Raw genomic sequence first — 20,128 nt, forward strand, 5'->3', positions numbered from 1 at the left:
TCAGTGGGAGGAAGGACTTCCCCCTTAGAGGGATATGCAACCACCAGCTGAGGGAAGCCCGAGCCAGGGGAGGCAGAAGAAAGGTCCTGTCCAGACTCCCCGGTGATTTGTCCCAGGCCGACAGAATTGCCCTCTGAAAGGTGCGGGATCGGAATTGTGCGAACGGCACCGCTTCGAAACAGGCAACCATCTTTCCCAACAACCGCATGCTGGATCTGAGGGAAGGGCGGCGATGACGGAGGAGACTGTGAACCGACCCGCGAAGGGCCAGACGCTTGTCCGACGGGAGGCGGACCTCCGCCAACTCTGTATCCAGGAGCATCCCCAGGAAGATCAGCCGTCTGGAGGGGATAAGGGAAGACTTGGGGTGGTTGATAACCCAACCGAACCGCGTCAGGGTCTCCAGGGTGAGGTCCACACTGCCGGATGCCTGAGAGAAGGAGGGTGCCTTGACCAGGATGTCGTCCAAGTATGGGAGAAGAAAAACACTTCTTGAACGTAGAAGGGCCAAGACAGGGGCCAGGACCTTGGTGAACACCCGAGGAGCCGTCGCCAGACCAAAGGGAAGGGCGACGAATTGGAAGTGATCGTCCCCCACCGCGAAGCGCAGGAAGCGGTGATGACATGGAGCAACCGGAACGTGGAGGTATGCATCCTGAATGTCGATCGAAACCATGAAATCCCCTCTTTCCAGGGAGGCCACTGCGGACCTGAGAGACTCCATCCGGAATCTCTGTAGTCGGAGAAAACGGTTCAGGCGTTTTAGGTCCAAGATCGGTCGCACTGAGCCTTCCTTCTTGGGAACCACAAAGAGGTTCGAGTAGAACCCCCTGAACCTTTCCGTCGGAGGCACGGGGGCGACGACACCCTTGTCCATTAGAGAGCGAATAGCCGCGAAGAAGGCGGCCGCTCGTACGGGATCCCGCGGAGGACGGGATCGGAAGAAACGGTCTGGCGGAATGGACGCAAATTCGATCTTGTATCCGCAAGATACAATCTCGAGCGCCCATGCGTCTGAGATGTGGGCCCGCCATACGTTCCTGAACAGGAGAAGGCGGCCCCCCACCCGGGTGGGTGGGGGCGCACCTTCAGGCAGAGGGCTGCTGGCCTGTGGGAGCCCGTGCAGGCTGGGACTTGCGCCAGGTAGGTTGCGTCCGAAAAAAACGGCTTCTTGCGCCTATCTTGGGCTGGGCCAGAGGAAGAAGAACTGGCCGCGGGTCTAGACCCGGTGGTCTTGCGAAAGGACCGAAACCGGGACGAACCAGCGCGACCACGGGGGGCGCCCTTTGGCCTGGACTGGGGGAGGAGAGTACTCTTCCCACCCGTGGCCTCTGATATAAGTTCGTCCAGACGGGTCCCGAACAGGCGGGAACCCGTAAATGGTAGGCCGGCCAAAGAGCGTTTGGAAGCGGCGTCCGCCGCCCAAACCTTCAGCCAGAGTTCCCTCCTGACAGAAACTGCCAGGGCAGAGGAACGGGCAATGAGGGCACCCGCATCAAGGGAGGCCTCACAGACGAATTTTCCGGCCTGAACAATTAGTTGGGCTAAGGAGCGGAGGTCCTGAACAGGGACGTCCGACCCTAACTCCCGTTCCAGTTGCAAACCCCATTCAGAGACCGCTTTACCAACCCAGGCGGAGGCAAAGACCGGTCTAAGGGCCGAACCAGAGGCAGTAAATATGGCCTTGGAGAGGGATTCCGTACGACGGTCCTCAACAGACTGGAGGGAAGATCCGTCCTGTACCGGAATAGTAGTGCTTTTGGACAGGCGAGCCACGGGAGGATCAACCTTAGGCGGGGATGTCCACGTGGTCACAGAATCCGCTGGAAAGGGATAGCAAATGTCCAGCTTTTTGGGTGTAATAAAGCGGACGTTAGGCCGGGTCCAAGCCTTGGATACCACAGAAGAAAAATCAGCGTGTATGGGAAAAACCTTGGAGGCCTGTCTGGGGCGGAGAAAGGACACGCCGGCCTGTTCGGAGCTGGGGGGGTCATCGTGTATCTGAAAGGTATCACGGATGCTAGCGATAAGATGCCCCACCGCGGACGCCAATTTGGACGGAAGCTCTGAGTCCATGTCCACGTCCGAATCCGCCAGTTCTCCCTCAGAAAGCGTATCCCTTTGAGAGGATAGACTCGACTGAGCTCGCACGCATGGCGGAGAGAGCGAAGCATCTGGAGAAGATGTGCGCTCAACCCTTGAACGTTTCTGAGTATGCCGGGCCCTGGAAGATTCGCTGGGAGGCAGGGAACCAGTGGGGGCGGCAGAAACGGTAGTCCCAGCGGGTGCGACAGGGATTGTGGCAGCCTGCGGGAGAGGCGGTCTATCCACGAGACGGCCCACTACGTGTGTAAGGCTTTCCACTGCCTGAGACAGAGACCTAGCCCAGTCAGGGGGTTCAGAGGCACCGGGGGTCGCAGCGGGAAGCGGGCCCTGCATCGGGGCCTGACATGCAAGGCAATGCGGCTCAGATTGTCCACGCGGAAAAAGTTCCTTACAGGCGGTACAGGCATGGTACCAGGGTTTGGGGGCACCCGTGGGATCTGACATGCTGAAAGGTGGTTGTACTCTAATACAGAGACCACAAAGGGTTATAGCAGCTATGACCAGGAGGGTTAGGAGAGGGTTAACTGTCCTACCAGTGCCTCAGAAGAACGTCAGGAGTAGAGATGGAGCAGATCAGCAGCAGCAGAGAGCAGCAACAGCAGTGAGCCAGCAGATAGCGCCCACAGAAGCCGAGCGATGTACACAGGAGTTTAGAGTCCCCCACCGTGTCTCAGCTTCCTGTCAGGAGTGAGGAAGCGCGGGAAATCTCAGCAGAATCGCGGGGAAAACAAGCTCCGCCCCCTCCAGCGCTTGCTCCGCCCCCAACAGGACGCGCGCGTAAGCCACGCCCCCTGCTGCCGAAAATGCTCTCAGGGCTAAGAAGAAGCCAGATGCCAGAAAATAAAGGGCCCGCAGGCCCCTGGAGTGCGGCGATTTGCCCAGGTGGGTGACCCTCTGCCACCAAGTCCCCTGTTTCGCCGAGAAACAAGCTCCGCCGCGATCTGCCCATGTCGGGCATAAGCCCCGCCCCCCGATCGGAACGGAGCGGGCGGCGGCGGGAAGGGAGAGAGGGAGAGAGAATGCCGGGCTGAAGAAAGCAGCGTGGGGGGAACGGCGTGGAGGAAGGCGGCCCCCCTGCTGAGGATAACCTGAGGGGAGCTGGGGAGGGTCTGCTTGAGCGCTCAGAATAAGCGACCACGGGTGCCCCCCTTACCCAGAGGGGTAGGTGCTGCAAATAGGGACGGGGTATGGGCTGGAATAGCCATCTCACCGAACGACGTCTTCACCCTCAGTTCCTTCCAGCAGGGTCGCCCCTTCAGCCACTGGCACCGCAGTGGCAGGAAGCTGGTAGAGGGGCTTGGCGTGCGGGCGACCCCCTAGCTGGCGGGATGTAGGGGAGCCATTGCTGCCCAGATCCTCCTATTGCTTCTGTGGGGGAGGCAGCAGTGCAGATAAATTGGCACTGGCGCAGCTCAACCCCGGGAGAGCAGAGAGGTCCATGCGTCTCTGGTATCCCTAGGAAAAAGTAAAATAACAAAATTAGAAAAATAAAATATCAAGGAGAAAACAGCCCTGCAGTAGCAGGGAGTGTCTTGCCTCCTTGGACACTAAGCTAAAACTGGTAGCCTCTATCTCCAGGCTGAGGGTATAGCTGATGGAGGAGGGGCTTAACAGTTTTACTTAGTGTCACGCCTCCTAGGGAGCTGAGCTATACCCAAGGTCTGTGTCCCCCAAGGAAAATGGGCGAGAAATGAATTTTTTTATTCTGACCCATCATGGTTCTTATAGATCCATGAGGAAAGAAGAATAGCTCATTTCTTATGTTGGCCTGCCACCTGCTGGCCAAAATAAGAATTGCAGCTTCAATACCCTGGATCTCTTCCACCAAAAAGCTTAAAATTACATTGGAGAGCAGTGTTTTTGCATTGATATAGTTAAAATAATGGCGTGCATTACTTTGTTTTCAAATTAATGTTTTTGATGTTACAGGTTGACCTTGATGGACCAGTGTCTTTTTTTTCAACCTATGTAACTATGTATTACATTATGGTCATGCTCTGTGACCTGTGCAGAGAGGATGAGCTTTGACCATCATATGCCTATTGTAAATAGTGGATCCGGCATTACCTACATATAAGCATAATGTGATGACAATGTGATGACTGCTTAGAAGCAATCTGTATAGAACATGAAGTATCAGCATATTGTGAGGCTCAGTAACCAAAGGGAAAACTGCAAGATTAATTTTTTTTAAAGTATTTTTTTTTATATAGATAGTGAAAATACTTGTCCTTTAGATTGTTAAAGCATGCGTAAAAAAAAACATTTAATTTTATTTTTTTGAAATGATTTCTATTACATGCTTGTTTTGGCACCCTCTGCTGTTCTTTTGTTTCCTTATAGGACATCCACTTAAAAGGGTTGTCCTGGCTTTTTAATATTTATGACCTATCCTCAGGTCATCAATATCAGATCGGTGGGAGTCGAACAGCCGGCACTGCTGCCGATCAGCTGTACGGTGCGCAGTGCACATGAGCAGTCTCCATTCCTCTCCACTGCTGCATGTCTATGGGACAGCAGCAGCGGTCAGGAAGAGAGAAGGAAGACAGCGCATGTGCAGTGCGCGCACCTTCTCCTCATACAGCTGATGAGGATAGGTCATCAATATGAAAAAGCCCAGACAACCCCTTGTTACCGGACACAGTAAGTGATATGTTCTGAATGTGAATAGAAAGAGGGCACAATACAATACCAGAGGGCACAATAGCTGTGGCAGAGGGCACAAACACTGTGTAGTGTGATACTGTAGTTAAAACACCAATTGTCCATTAAAGAGTACCTAAACGTCACTCAAAGCACAGAACGTACAGCGATGCTTCTCAGAGTGATATGCACCTTCCACTTGAACCAGTTATGCTCTACTTTTGCAGCATCCGGAGTACAGATCCATAGAATGTGTACAGGATGTGTACTCCGCATTCTGCAAATGCAGAACAGAGCTGATGCATGTAGAAGGTGCAGATTGCTCTGAGATGCACCGTTATACCTTCTGTGCTTTGCATGAGGTCTACTAACCTTCGGTAGTATAGCGGGAAGCAGGGGGATAGGCGGATGGTACTATGACTGCAGTATCAGACTACAGTCTGACATGGTTCCAGGAGACCACAGAATCCTTCTCAAAATAAGAGGCCTTACCCTTGAGATCCAGGCTCTCAACCCTCCCTGAAAGATCAGTCAGATCCTGCAAGACACAGAGCAACCCAGAATTAGACTACGTTAAACTTTATAAACTGGATCAAAGCACTGGGCCCACCAGGACGCTCAATCACACTGCTCTGCAGTAAGCCTGACGTTCACAGAGAAGTACAAACGTTTTCTTCTTAGGCTGGCCATACAAGTGAAATAATTGTTGGCTGAAGACTTGTTTGGGCTGCCAGCTATTTCTCCCGACTCCACCATAAACATGCATCCTTGACATGCATGCGTGTGTTTTTTTTCAATGGCGAGAAGGGACTAAGCCTCCATGTGTTAAAATCCATACCCCAATCCCTCTATTCCCTGATATCTGCTGTTGGGGAGAGCTGGAAGTTAGAGATGAGCGAATCAATTTGTACATCTCGTGCCTGTGCCGATGTTCAGAGTAGCGGTGCAAGAGCAGGGGCTCTGCTGCTAGTGCTACTGTGCATGGGCTGCTATGCTTCCAGGTAGCAGCGCATGCACAGATACTGCTCTTGTATATTACTCGAAGCAACAGCGAAGGTGTGAGACTGAAAAGGCCAGATGAGATTCCCCACCCTGTCAGGAGGGGGGGCGACATCTGGAGCAGCTGCGAAAGAACTCCGATAAGTGAATCGATTCGCTCATCTCTAACGGGAATTGCTCTAACTGTTAACAGGGATGCTCAACCTGCTGCCCTCCGGCTGTTTCAAAACCACAACTCCCAGCATGCTCTAATAGCTGTAGGCTGTCCAGACATGCTGGGAGTGGTAGTTTTGCAAAAGCTGGAGGGATGCAGGTTGAGCATCCCTGCTCCAACATGTAAAATGGCAAATTGAGCCGACTAACTTTTACATATTTAATGTTTGAAGTTGCATAGGTTCCACTGATACTTCTTCGTCTAGCCTTCCCCAGAACACCCTGGTGCCAGTAAGGTACGACTACTTCCATATAGTTTTTGCTTCTACGCAGCCGACCTTACCTGAAGCTGCCGGATAAGTTTCGGAATCTGTTTGCAGTTCAGTTTCTGGCAGGCTTGTGTATAGGACGTGACGACATCTTCCACAGTCACGTTCTGGGCTAAACAGAAAGACAGAAGCATGTGAATCTTTCCCTCGTCATTAAATGCAACGTTTTCCGTTTACATATGTGCACAGAGAGGGGTTTTGTGGGAATATACAATAGTTATAAAACAGAAAAATAAAAAACCCTTGCTATATACTCTCCTATATAAAGCTTCCTGCCGCTACATCTATTGTGGGGATGCAGGACATGGCCAGTGGTCAGGGCTGGGATGGAGTTAGGTTACCCACAGACATAATAGCAAAGTTGGTTAAACTTCCCGATTTTAGCAGGACCAGGTGGCGTAGCAAGGACGGGTAAAGGGTGCAGGTGAAACCTTGTCAAAGAGGGTCTTTAAATCCAAGCAGCCATCTGATTGACTGCTATGAGCAATAAATCCGGTTCTTATCTGCACCGGTCAAATACAACCATCGATTTCTCCTGTAACTGAATCTACCCCAACATACCTCCCCATTCATATAAAATTTTAACAACCGCCCTCCCGCCCCGCAAACGCCCACAAATCCTCATAAAAACACCCACATTGGGGCATATCTGCCTTAGGCCTCATGCACACGACAGTATTTTTTAGCGGTCTGCAAAAAGGGGTTTCCGTTGTTCCGTGATCCGTGTCTGTTTTTGTTTCCGTGTGTCTTCCTTTATATTTGGAGGATCACCAGACATGAAGGAAAGTAGAAAAAAATCCATGCCATGCAAAATGATAGGAAAAAAATGGGCGCGGATGACAATCTTGTGTGCCTCTGTTTTTTCACGGACCCGTTGACTTGAATGGGTCCGCGAACCATTGTCTGCGAAAAAAATAGGACAGGCCATATTTTTTTTTCACGGACTGGAAACACGGATCACGGACGCGGATGACAAACAGTGCAATAGCCGAGTTTTTCACGGACCCATTGAAAGTCAATGGGTCCGCAGAAAATCACGGAAAACGGAACAACGGACACAACAACGGTCGTGAGCATGAGGCCTTAGTCCCATTCAACTTGAATGTAAAACACGGGAAGGGAAGGCCGATACCAGCAGAAAAATAAAAGTTTTGCTTAACCCCTTCTACCCTGGGCCAGTTTTTGCCCTTCTGCCCAGGCCATTTTTTGCAAATCTGACATGTGTCACTTTATGTTGGTAATAGCTTTGGAACAGCTTTGGAACACTTACTTATCCAAGCCATTCTGAGATTGTTTTCTCGTGACACATTGTACTTCACGATAGTCATAAATTTGAGTCAATATATGTCATTTTTCTTTATGAGAAAAATAAATAAAAATTACCCAAAAAACTTTTACAAAAAAAATAAATAAAAAAAATAAAAAAAATTCCAAATTTTCAATTACTCTGCTTTTAAAACAAAGTGATATCATTTTGTAATTTCATTTTTTGGATGTTAGAAGGAATAAAACCCACTTTTTAAGGACCAGTTCAGGTGTGAAGTCACTTTGTGAGGCTTACATAATAGAAATCAATAGCCGCTCCCGACCTCTATTAAGAATCACATAGCCGCTCCCGACCTCTATGACCGGTAGCTGCGATCTGCGGTAATTAACCCCTCAGGTGCGGCACCTGAGGTGTTGACTACCGCAGATCGCAGCTACTTGTCATAGAGGTCGGGAGCGGCTATGTGATTCTGCAGCTCCCACCTCCTGTATATGAATTAATGAGAGAGGTATCTTCATTGGTGGCGCAGTGCGCCCCCCCCCCCCAGTATTAATCATTGGGAGCGCAGTCCCCCCCACCCAAGCCCCCCAGTATTTATCATTGGTGGCAGTGGCCACAGTGTCCCCTCTCCCCTCCTCCGTGGAAGTTCCGATCAGAGCCCCAGCAGTGTAATCGTGGGGCTCCGATCGGTTGCCATGGCAGCCAGGACGCTAGTGAAGCCCTGGCTGCCATGGTAAGCTCCATGCTGCTGTGTGCACAAAGCACAGAGCAGCAGGGTCAGTGTGAGGTCCTATTCACCCTAATGGAGCTCTATCAGTGTGAATAGGACAAGGGTTTTAGTCCCTAAGGGGGCTAATAGTTAAAAAAAAAAATATATTAATTATAAATGAAAAATAAATATTTACAAAAAAAAAAATCTACACTTCAGCAGATTTGCGTAGGAATTTTATATTTAAATTCACAGAATATCGGTATCGGCCCTAAAAAATAAATATCGGTCGATCCCTAATACATATGATTTTTGACCACTCTTATGTTTTTTGTGAGGCAAGGTAACCCAAAAAATTGATGTTCTGGCACATTTATTTTTTACAACATTCAACTGACAGGTTTGATCATGTGTTATTTTTTAGGCTACTTTCACACTAGCGTTTTTCTTTTCCGGCGCCGAGTTCCGTCCTAGCGGCTCAAATCCCGAAAAGAACTGATCAGTTTTATCCTAATGCATTCTGAATGGAGAGCAATCCGTTCAGGATGCATCAGGATGTCTTTAGTTCAGTCTTTTTGACTGATCAGGCTTTTCAGAAAACCGTAGCATGCAGTATTTTTACCTCCGGCCAAAAATCCTGAACACTTTGAACGCCGGATCCGGTCTTTTTCACATTGACTTGCATTAACGCCGTCAAACCAGATCCGGCTTTTGCATGTTAAACCCCGAAAAATGTGAAAAAAAAGTCCATAAATGGCGGATCCGTTTTTTCCAATGCATTTTTTTCATTGTGATCAAAATCCTGATCAGGATTCAAATGTAATCCGTTTTTAACACGTTTTTCCGGATCAGGCGGGCAGATCCGGTGTCGGAATTGAACGCCGGATTTAAACAACGCTAGTGTGAAATTAGCCTTATAGAGCAAGTTGTTATCGACACAACGATATCAAAATATATGTCAACTTTTTTGTTTGTTTCAGTTTTACATAATAAATAATTTTTTGAAGAAAAAAATAAATACATTTGTCTCTTTATTCTGAGCGCCATAGTTTTTTTTTTTTGGGCGATTGACTTATGTAGGGGCTCATTTTTTTGCAGGATGAGGTGACTGTTTGATTGGTACTGTTTTGGGGTGTATATGACTGATCGCTTGGTATTACACTTTTGTGATGAAGGCGACAAAAAAAAGAATAGCTTTTTTGGCACAGTTTTTTTTTTTATACTGTTCACCTGAGGGGTTAGGTCATGTGATATTTTTATAGAGCAGGTCATTACGGACGATTGCACCTTTCATTTTTCACAGCTCCTTTGGAAAATTAAAGGTAGAATCTGATTGGTTGCTAGGGGCAACTAAACAAGTTCTACTTTACACCAGTTTTAATAAATCTCCCCATATAATAGGAAAACTGGATTCCCCCAGAATAAAAACTTGACAATAAGCAGTTTTTCTGCACACACACACACACACACACACATTGGGGGCCACTTATAAAAAGATCTTTTTTTCAAACAAAGCAGATTAGTTTTTTTGCTGAACCAAGGGTGGATCCCACACAGGAGATTCACAGCTGTCCTTTCTTCAGGAGAAAAATAAAAATAAAAAATTCATGCAAAAAGCCACCAAACCTGCCCGTCTTATCTGTAGTAGCTATACGTTATAAACCTGCGCAGTCACGTCTTCTATATACACAAGAGCTATTACCTGACCGGCACTTTTCTTTGTGATGTGTGTGGGACTTTAAGGGTACATGCACACGGTCAGGATTCATGTGTGGAGAATCCACACGTGTTCGCAGGCAAATCTGTGCGGCAATCCGCATCAATTGGTGCGGATTTGCATGCGGATTTTACGAAGTGAAAGAAGAAAATCCAGTCAGGAAAAATAAAATAAATTGACATGCTGCGGATTTTAAAATCCGCACCACAGGTCAAAATTCACGCGGAAAAATTCAGCATCGTGTGCACTGAGAATTTCAAGTTCTCATAGAATACAATGTACATGACCTACGGTGCGGATTTTCCGCACGCAATTCTGATCGTGTGCATTTAGCCTAAGGCTGGGTTCAGACATGAGAGTTTTACAGCGCGTTCCTACGCGCTGTAAAACGCTCAACAGGCAAGAACCAATGATTACCTATGGGAATGGTTCTCATCTGAGCGTTTTACAGCGCGTACGATCGCGCTGTAAAACGCCCGACGCCCCAAGAAGTACAGGAGCTTCTTTGGGGCGTCTTATCGTGCGTTCCTGTACATAGACTTCCGGGAACGCGCGACAATAGACGTTCGCATACTACCGGAGCCGCGTATGTGAGACGCCGGAGAATCGCGCATACACAGCACTCAGGTCAGTACGCTCAGGTCTGAACCGGCTGTTAGGGAGGAAAACTCTGAAAAATTAAAAGGTGGAATCCTGTTTCCCTTTGCACCAGTTTTGATAAATCTCCTCCATTGACCCTATGTTGCAGAAAAAAAAATAATTGTGTAAAACTCACAAATTCTTCCAATTCTTTCACACGAGGAGAAGCACATTTTAGGGTGCGCGCCTTCACACGCTGCAGACTTTGTTGCAGAATTTTCCTCGACTAAAATTCCATGTGCTTGCTGCCCTATTCATGGAAAATTCTGCAACAAAATCTGCATTGTGTGAAGGCGCCCTTAGGGCTCATGCACACGACAGTATTTTGCGTTCAGTATACTGGACGTTTTTTGAGCTCAGTATACGGAACATATACTGAACCATTCATTTCAATGGTTCAGCAAAAAATACTGAAGTGTCTCCGTGTGCATTCCGTTTCAGTATTTCAGTATTTCAGTGCCGTGAAAAGATAGAACATGTCCTATTCTTGTCCGCAAATCACGGTGCTTGGCTCCATTCAAGTCAATGGGTCCGCAAAAAAAACGGAACACATACGGAAATGCATCCGTATGTCCTCCGTATCCGTTCCGTTTTTGCTGAACCATCTACTGAAAATGTTATGCTCAGCCCAATTTTTTCTATGTAATTACTGTATACTGTATATGGCATACGGAAAAACGGAAAGGAAACACAACGGAAACAAAAAACGGAACGGATCCGTAAAAAACGGACCGCAAAACACTGAAAAAGCAATACTGTCGTGTGCATGAGGCCTTACAGTCCGGAGTCAAGAAGGCCAGGCAGCTGCAGACTGTTTCCCAATTATAAGAAAAACCTGTGCCGCTGTTTTAGGGTAGTGAAGAATTCAACCCCTTTACTACCCTTGACCACCAGGTCTATTTTTTTGACGGACAACGGTTCACGGACCCATTCAAGTCAATGGGTCCGTGAAAGAACACAGATGCACACAAGATTGGCATCCGTGTCCGTAGGTTACAAAATACAATAGAGGGAGGGATGGGGGGCCGGGGGGCGCACACTGGCCACCAATGAAATTGAAACTGGGGAGGGAGGGGGGGGGGGGTCTGCCCCCTGCTGCCTGGCAGCCTCGGATCTCTTACAGGGGGCTATGATACGCACAATTAACCCCTTCAGATGCGGCACCTGAGGGGTTAATTGTGCTGATCACAGCCCCCTGTAAGAGATCGGATGCTGCCAGGCAGCAGGGGGCAGTCATGTACACAGTTCATAGTATATTCTAACTAGAAGCGTCCCCATCACTATGGGAACGCCTCTGTGTTAGAATATACTGTCGGATCTAAATTTTCACAAAGTGAAAACTCAGCTCTGAAAAAGCTTTTATGCAGACGGATCTTCGGATCCGTCTGTATGAAAGTAACCTACGGATCACGGACACGGATGCCAATCTTGTGTGCATCCGTGTTTTTTTACAGCCTTGAATGGGTCCGTGAACCGTTGTCCTTCAAAAAAAATAAAAAAATAGGACCACAAGGTAACGGCTCATACAGATGGCCTCGGCCCGTCTGGGTCCGCAATATATGGGCCCCACTTGAATGAGTCCGCAATCCAGAAGGTTCGTGCGGAATGGAGTGCTCCCGTGGGGTTTCTCTCTGTGCCTCCGCACCACAAAAAAATAATAAAAAATTTGAACTATATTTTTGCGGTGCAGACGGATCACGGACCCTTTTAAGTTGAATGGGTCTTAACCTGTCTGCGGAAACCGCACAGATGTTGCCCGTGCATTAGAGACTGCAATTTGAGGTCCCCAATGCACGGAACGGCGGGGCAGCGGCCGTCTGCATGAACCCTAAGGGTGCATTTACACGACTAAGTGTTTTGCGGTCGGCAAAACACGGATACCGGCCGTGTGCGTTCCGCAATTTGTGGATAGCACATGGCCAGCGGTATATAGAGAATGCCTAAGCTTGTCCGCCCAAGAATAGGACATGTTTTATCTTTTTTGCGGGGCCACGGAACGGAGCAACAGATGCGGACAGCTGTACGCATCTTTTGCGGCCCAATTGAAATGAATGGGTCCGCAAATTTGCGGAATGGATGCGGATCCATTTATACGATCGTGTGAATGCACCCCAAGTCTGAGCGAGGCTACAAAATACGGTCCAAAGTTTTAAGCTCATTTTTGGTGCACTACGCAGTCTGAAAAATACAGTAATTATAACTAATAATCTTGCTGTAAAATGCGTTAATTATTCTTAATATTAAGAATAAAATTTGGGCTCATCACGTGATTTATCATGTCTGCACTAAATTTACAATCACTCCCAGTGACTGGGTCCCTGCCGGATGACCCCTTCAATCCTGCTCTCCGCTGCAGAGAAGCGAATATGCATGACGGACTACATGACAGCAGAGTCTATATTGTAATACACTGGTTATGTACACTCCATGGGACCGATATTACAGGTTATCATAGGTTACATTCCTGTGTAAATACGTCGTCTTTTTTATTTCCTTTTTATAACAAGGCGCCAATTAAACAGGACCTTGATACGGCGCTTCCAAATTGCACAATATTTCCTGGGTCTGATCTCTAACCCGCATTCGTTTGTACATTTTCTTCAGTCCGCAGATCTACTGCCCCGCTACAAATCTTTTATTCTGGGGGAATCTATTCTTAGGTTGTGCCATTTCTCTATTATTCCTTCTGGTAGTCTATGAGTGAATCGCCAGCAGTCTGCAATAAAAGGTCCATCTAGGTATTATCACGTGGGGATATGTCCATGTACTGTCTGATACTATCCAATCAGTGCTGCCAGTGTAGGGACCCCCCTCCAACTGGTAACACCCATCTGGACCTTTATTACTAACTGCTAGTAATTCATTCATAAACTTCTAGTAGGAATAATAAAGGAATCATAACAAAAGATGCTCCAGAATTATTATTACACGGAGACATGTCAGGAGAGGAGACAGGTCTTCTTAAATGGGTATGTACGACATGGGCCAATGGAGGTATGACTGCAATAGCTCTGAAATGGAAGAGAGGCCACGCTCTTGTTAGTGCAGCCACGGTTTACTTCCATGACCGCAGTAAGGTGCCCTGGCAATGAATAGGGCACTTCATATGAAGTATTACTGCATTATACATGCAATAAATATATTTTCCACTTCCGCACATACATTACGTTTTCCTCTGTGGTAACGCCCCCTGGTGCTTACACTTCTGGTGCACCTTCTCCTGCATTCAGAGGTGGACCATCATGCTCCAGCTGCTCTCTTCCCCTCAGTCCTGGCATAGTGGTCTCATAGAGACGCGGCTCAGACATCTTTCAATCATTCACCCCCAATTCTAAATTCATAGAAATCTATAGCTGTACAGTACCTCTCTCTAGACAGCAGAGGAGGAAATGTATACCAAGAATGGCCAACCTGTGTCCCTCCAGCTGTTGTAAAACTACAACTCCCACCATGCCCTGCTGTAGGCAGTCTGGGCATGCTGGGAGTTGTAGTTTAGCAACAGCTGGAGAGCCTTGGGTTGGCCATCCTGCCATATACCATATGTGAGGTCTATTTTCTGCAGATGCTTGATGAGCTGCTGCCCATCTATAGAAAGGAAAGAAAGTCCGACATTTAAGGGTGCGTTCACATGACAGTTTCCGTTTTACAGATGTGGTTTGCGTGCATCCTGCAATTTTCACAGGCCTCACTGAAAAAAAACACCTATTCCTGTCCACAAAACAACACCAGGACATGTTCTATAAGGGGAGGCTTGGTTGCACAATAGCATGACATCCGTGTGCGGTCCATGAAAATAAATGGGACCGAACATATGGTCGCGTGAAAACACACAAGTAGTGAAAAAAAAGGTTTAACCTATTTAAAGGGATTGTTCTGCCATGTATATTCATGAACTATCAGGGTAGGTCATCAATATCTGATCAGTGGGCGTCCGACACCCGGCACTCCCGCTCCATGTGAGCGCCGCTTCCTCTTCATTACACTGGCCGTTGAAGTACTCGCTCCGTTCACTTGAATGGGGACGAGTACATGTACTTACACTACGTCGCTGCTCCACAGGAGATGACACGCAGTGTAATAACCAGGGTGCGAGCGTTGCCTCCTTGTCAAACAGTTGATCGGCAGGGAGGCCGGGTGCCGGACCCCCACGATCTGATATTGAATGACCTTTCCTGGCGATAGGACAACCCCTTTAATTCTGTATTTTCTACACAGTCTATGAAAAATGTTGGTTGTCCATGTATTTCCCAGAAGAAAGGAGTAATGGTTGTTGACAACCCTGCCCCAGGAGCTTCTAAACTGAAGGGAAGCCGAAAATGCATTCTCCATTAAAACAAGCCGATATTGTCCAATAACACTGCACCAGCCTGACTTTAGCCATGACCACTGTTTCAACTTGTAGGTATCTACAGGTAGTGGGGGGGAGGTTTGGTGGTAGGCGAGAGGTTGATGGGTATTATAAAATGCCTTGTCAACCATGCAGGGGGGGGTTTGGGGGTGGGTTTTAGGGAGGGATTGGCTGCTGTTCTCTGTTATGTGGTTTTGCGTGCCTCTCCGCTGAGATTAGCGATACCTCTACTCATATCATATGCCGTGTAATATCTTATGTTGGAATGTGAGAGGGCTGGGAGACAGAGTGAAGAGGACGGTGGTCTTTGACCTTGTGGTCCGCCATCTGCCCGCAATTGTGGCACTAATAGAGACCCATGCTACAGCTGATAGGATTTACCACGCTTGTTATTCCTCTTATGCAAGAGGTGTTAGTGTGTATATTCATCGAGGGATGGAGTTCCAGCCACTAGATAGTTCCATTGATAAAGAAGGGCGATATGTATTTTTACATGGGTATTGGAAAAGACAGGAGGTAATATTGGCGTTTATTTACATCCCCCTCCATTTAAAGCAACGGTCCTTTCCCATTTAGGTCAATATATATCTACCAAAAATCAATGTTCTTTACTGGTGGTGGGGGATTTTAATGCAGTCCCGGACCCTGAGTTGGATCGGTTCTCTTCACTCTCTGGGCACGGTCGCAGTGGGTCCCCGCTAACTGCTGTGTGCCAGGAGCTGGCGCTGGTAGATATCTGGCGCTACCTATATGGCAATAAGAATTTTTTTTCATGTTTTAGCCAGTCATACGGGTCTATGTCCCGTATTGATTTGGCTTTTGCAAGCCGGGACCTGTGCGGTCGGATCCAGAGGATGAGGTATGAACCCCATGGAATCTCGGATCATTCCCCAGTTTTGATTGTGTTTGTGGAGGCTCCATCCGTAGGAAGAACTTTTAAATTGAATTCGCATTGGCTTGAGGTGATTGGGGAGCAATCCCGAATAGACCAGGATATTCAGGAATTTTGGGGCTTCAACGTAGGTTCAACTCATATTCATCATGTATGGGACGCGTTGAAGGCCCATATTAGGGGGTTGTATTTTAACAAAATTCATAGATTCAGAAAGGAAACACGACAGAGGGAAAATCAATTGACAGACACAGTAAGGAGTTTACGGGGCGCACTGATTGACAGTCATAATGAACATTTCATCACTCAATTAAAAAGGAGGCTAACTCTCAGCTTAAGACACTTTTATATAAAAAAGCACACCACAAGTTGTTATTTCAGGGCCAGAATCATTTTTGCGAGTCTGGTAAAACGGGTAGGTTTTTGGCTCGTTTGGTGGCCAACCAGAGAGAGGACACTAGTATAAAAGAAATTAGGAACCTACAGGGAAATGGAGCGAGATCTGCAGAAGAGATTAGAGAAGAATTTGTGAAATATTACTCTACCCTCTATGAATCTGAGTCTATGTTTAGTCGCACTGATATGGATCAATATCTTCAACAACTGGCGCTTCCCCAATTAACTATTCAGGATAGAGAAATACTGGACTCCCCCATCCTTCTGGAGGAACTCCAAGCGGTTCTTCCGTCCTTAAAGTATAGTTCCTCTCCAGGACTAGATGGATTACCTTTCGAATCTATAGGTACCATGCCAGGTCTCTCCTTCCAATCCTTCTTCGGGTCTTCAATGACTCCTGCGTACTTGGCTCTCTACCGCCATCATTCAGAGAGGCAGTGATGGTTTTGGTCCTAAAGAAGGATAAGGATCCATGCGATGTGGGGTCATATAGACCTATATCGCTTTTAAATACGGACTACAAGATTTTCGCCAAAATTCTTGCTTGTCGATTGAAGAGGGTTATAGCTGATCTGGTCCATCCTGACCAGACGGGCTTTATCCCGGGCCGCCATATCCAGTCCAGTATATATAGGGTGTTTTTGAATTTGTCTGTGGGGGGTGGTGTGGACCACTCCATCCTGTCATTAGACGCCGCGAAGGCGTTTGACAGGATGGAGCGGTCTTTTCTGTGGGCTACAATGTCTCATTTTGGTCTTGGGAACTCATTCTTGGGAATGACTCAAATGTTATATGAACAGCCGGCTGCATATATTAATATCAATGGTATCACTACTTCTCCTGTCATGATGCGGAGAGGGAAACCGTTGGCTTGTCAGATCCGATTAGAGAGGGGTATAGACGGCTTTGGGGTGGCGGGAGTCAGCGATAAAATAAGCCTTTATGCAGATGACGTGATCCTGTTTTTAGATCAGGGTTGGAAAATCCTTCCGTATGTTATGGAGGTAATAGAATACTATGGTAAATTATCAGGATATATGATTAACTGGGCAAAGTCATCGCTCCTCCCGCTGAATCGGAAAGCTGTAGATGTAGAGAGCCGAGTTCGTGTTTTGGCCCCCAATGATACCTTAGATTATTTGGGGATTAAGATAGGGGTTCCCATAAGTAGATATTGTGAGCTCAATCTGGCCCCAGAGCTGGATAGGGTGAGGACTAAGGTTGGTGCCTGGCGGAAATTGATACTGGCACAGATAGACCGAATCGCACTGATCAGGATGGTTATTTTGCCCATGGTTTTGTTTCCGATGTGTGCTTCTCCCATTTGGATAGAGGATATTTTCTTTTATAGATTGCAGACTTTGATTAATGATCTAATTTGGGGCAGGAAGAGGGTGCGTATAAAGCAGAGATATCTATGGTTGTCGGAGGCAGATGGTGGGCTGTCACTTCCTTTTTTTCAAGGTTATTATTTTTGCACACAGATTCAGCGGTGTTGTAACTGGAAAGAGTTTACTTTTACGGTATTTGAATAAAGTCATGGACAAACCAATAGAAAATATTTTTTCATGTTTAGAAACTGAGTTTATGGGAATGAGAAAAACCTTGTTGATCCCTCTCTCAATACAGAGGGTGTGGAATAGGTTGAAGGAGCTTCTTAAAGTTTCCGGCCCATTTGTTTTCACCCCTCTGTGGGGGAATGGGGAGCTGGAGGAATTTTCTAAAATTACAGAGTTTGGTTACTGGACACGTAATGGCATCAATAGGGTGTCTCACCTATTTTATTTAGGTCGATTTAAATCACCTTCGGAATTTGGGTTGGTTGATGCTTCACCATTAGATTTATTCATGTATGCACGTTTGAAACATGTATTTGAAGCCTCTAGGAATAGGGGCCGTATATTTCCACAAGAGAATATTTTTTTTGATTATTGTGACGCTCAGAAGGACCAGAAGGTGAAACTATCTCGATTATATGCTAAACTCTGAATGGCACTGGCTACTGTAACACCTTTTAAGGCCCCAGGTAAATGGGAGCAAGAGTTGAATTGCCCCTCTTTACAGTGGCCTACTATCTACAGGAATGTGAGAAAGGCGTCAGTATCCAGTGCTCATAGATTGATCCAATTTAAGATCCTTCATAGACTGTATTATACGCCCAAAACCCAAGGAAAGTTCCCCCAAAATAGGGATCGGGACTGTTGTTGCCCTAAATGTGGTTACGTGAACGCTGATTTTGCACATATGCTTTGGAGTTGTAGTAAAATAAGAAAATATTGGGAAGAGGTTTTCTTTGCTTTACAAAAGGAATCCTCTATGAACTATAATCCGGGGATCCTGATAGTGATCTTTGGAGACTATACTTCGGAAACGGAAGTTCCCCATCAGGTTAGGCGGATTTGGATGAGGGGATTGATGGTAGCGAAAGCTATAGTGGTCAGGTATTGGGGCTCTGCTTCCCAGCCCTCGTCTAAGGAGTGGGGTGCATACCTTCAACAAATTAAAATTTACGAGGATAGTGAAAGGAATCAGAGAGTTGCACGCAGAGCCACGTAGAAATATCTAATGTATGTGCTGTATGTTGTACTTTACTGAATTGAGGGGAACAGCAGCTAATGGGGGGGGGGGGGAAGGTTATTTATGATTTGTATACTCTATACATAGATGCGATGGATATGATGTTTATTGGTATAATTTTTATACTAGTGTGATTGATATTGGTCTATGTATTAACTTTATGTTTTTGTAAAATAAAGATTAATTTAAAAAAAAAGGTATCTACATGTACATCTGGACAAGTCCAGGGGACAGAAGGTAGGTTCTTCCTACACCAGCAGACAAGACATAAATAGGATCTTCTCTACAGAGGTTTTGGTTTTCCAAAGCTCGTCTCTTCTATCGACCACGGCGTTCCGGTCTCTCCCCCTTAGGCCCCATGCACACGGCCGTTGTTCACGGCCGTGTGCGGGCCGTGGAACCGCGGCCTGGATCCCTTCCTGTGAGCTGGAGCGCACGGCGTCACTGGTTGCTATGACGCCGTGCGCCCCCTGCTGCCGGCACAGTACAGTAATACACTGGTATAGATCATACCAGTGTAGTACTGTATTGCGGCGGCAGCAGGGAGCGCACGGCGTCATAGCAACCAGTGACGCCGTGCGCTCCAGCTCACAGGAAGGGATCCAGGCCGCGGTTCCACGGCCCGCACACGGCCAGTGAACAACGGCCATGTGCATGGGGCCTTACTCTGACTCAGGGATGTTGACACTTTTTGGACATCGTGCTCATCATCAGATGACTCAGAAGCGCGGCCTACACTCAAATCAAGAGCAGCTCCAGAGTCTGGCACATCTCATCAAGAATCAAAATCACACTGCAGAAACACTCCAAAATGTTCATTTTACTGATCAAATCAGTTTTTTATAATCTGCTAAATTTCCAAAAAGTTAAGGCGACCATACCACATTAGGTTGAATGTTGGTGAACCCACTGATTTTGGGCCTGCTCGACCATCTAATATGCAACGGTTCATTCATACCCAATGGACGCTCTCTAGGAAAGAAAGATCAGGTCCCCTCCATTTGTTTTAACGGGGAATCTGTCAGCAGTTTTGTACCTATAAATCTGGCTGATCTGTTACATGTGCGCTTGGCAGCTGAAGGCATCTGTGTTGGTCCCATGTTCATGATGTTTTACTATATGCAAATGAGCCTCTAGGAGCAACAGGGGCGTTACCATTACACCATGAGGCTCCGCTTTACTGCTGCTTCCTCTGCACTTTGATTTACGGGGCCAAGAACGAAGATGTTTTCACTGCCTGACCTGTCAAAGTTCAGAGGGCGCGGCAGTGGCAGAGAGACCAGAGCCTCTAGGTGTAACGCTAACGCCCCCGTTGCTCCTAGAGGCTCATTTGCATATATCAAAAGACCATTT

At 47.1% G+C, this 20,128-nt stretch overlaps 1 protein-coding gene across 1 annotated transcript in view; it reads right to left on the bottom strand.

The window, feature by feature from the left end:
* PPP1R37 (protein phosphatase 1 regulatory subunit 37) overlaps positions 1-20,128 on the bottom strand; it is a 59,782-nt gene that overhangs the window by 30,821 nt on the left and 8,833 nt on the right. The window contains exons 3-4 of the mRNA XM_044305345.1: positions 6,245-6,342; positions 5,242-5,287 (exon numbers count right to left, since the gene is read on the bottom strand). Coding sequence (XP_044161280.1) covers positions 5,242-5,287; positions 6,245-6,342 — 144 coding nt within the window. The remainder of the gene's footprint in view (positions 1-5,241; positions 5,288-6,244; positions 6,343-20,128) is intronic.

Source organism: Bufo gargarizans, chromosome 9 (genome assembly GCF_014858855.1).
Source record: "Bufo gargarizans isolate SCDJY-AF-19 chromosome 9, ASM1485885v1, whole genome shotgun sequence".
NCBI lineage: Eukaryota > Metazoa > Chordata > Amphibia > Anura > Bufonidae > Bufo > Bufo gargarizans.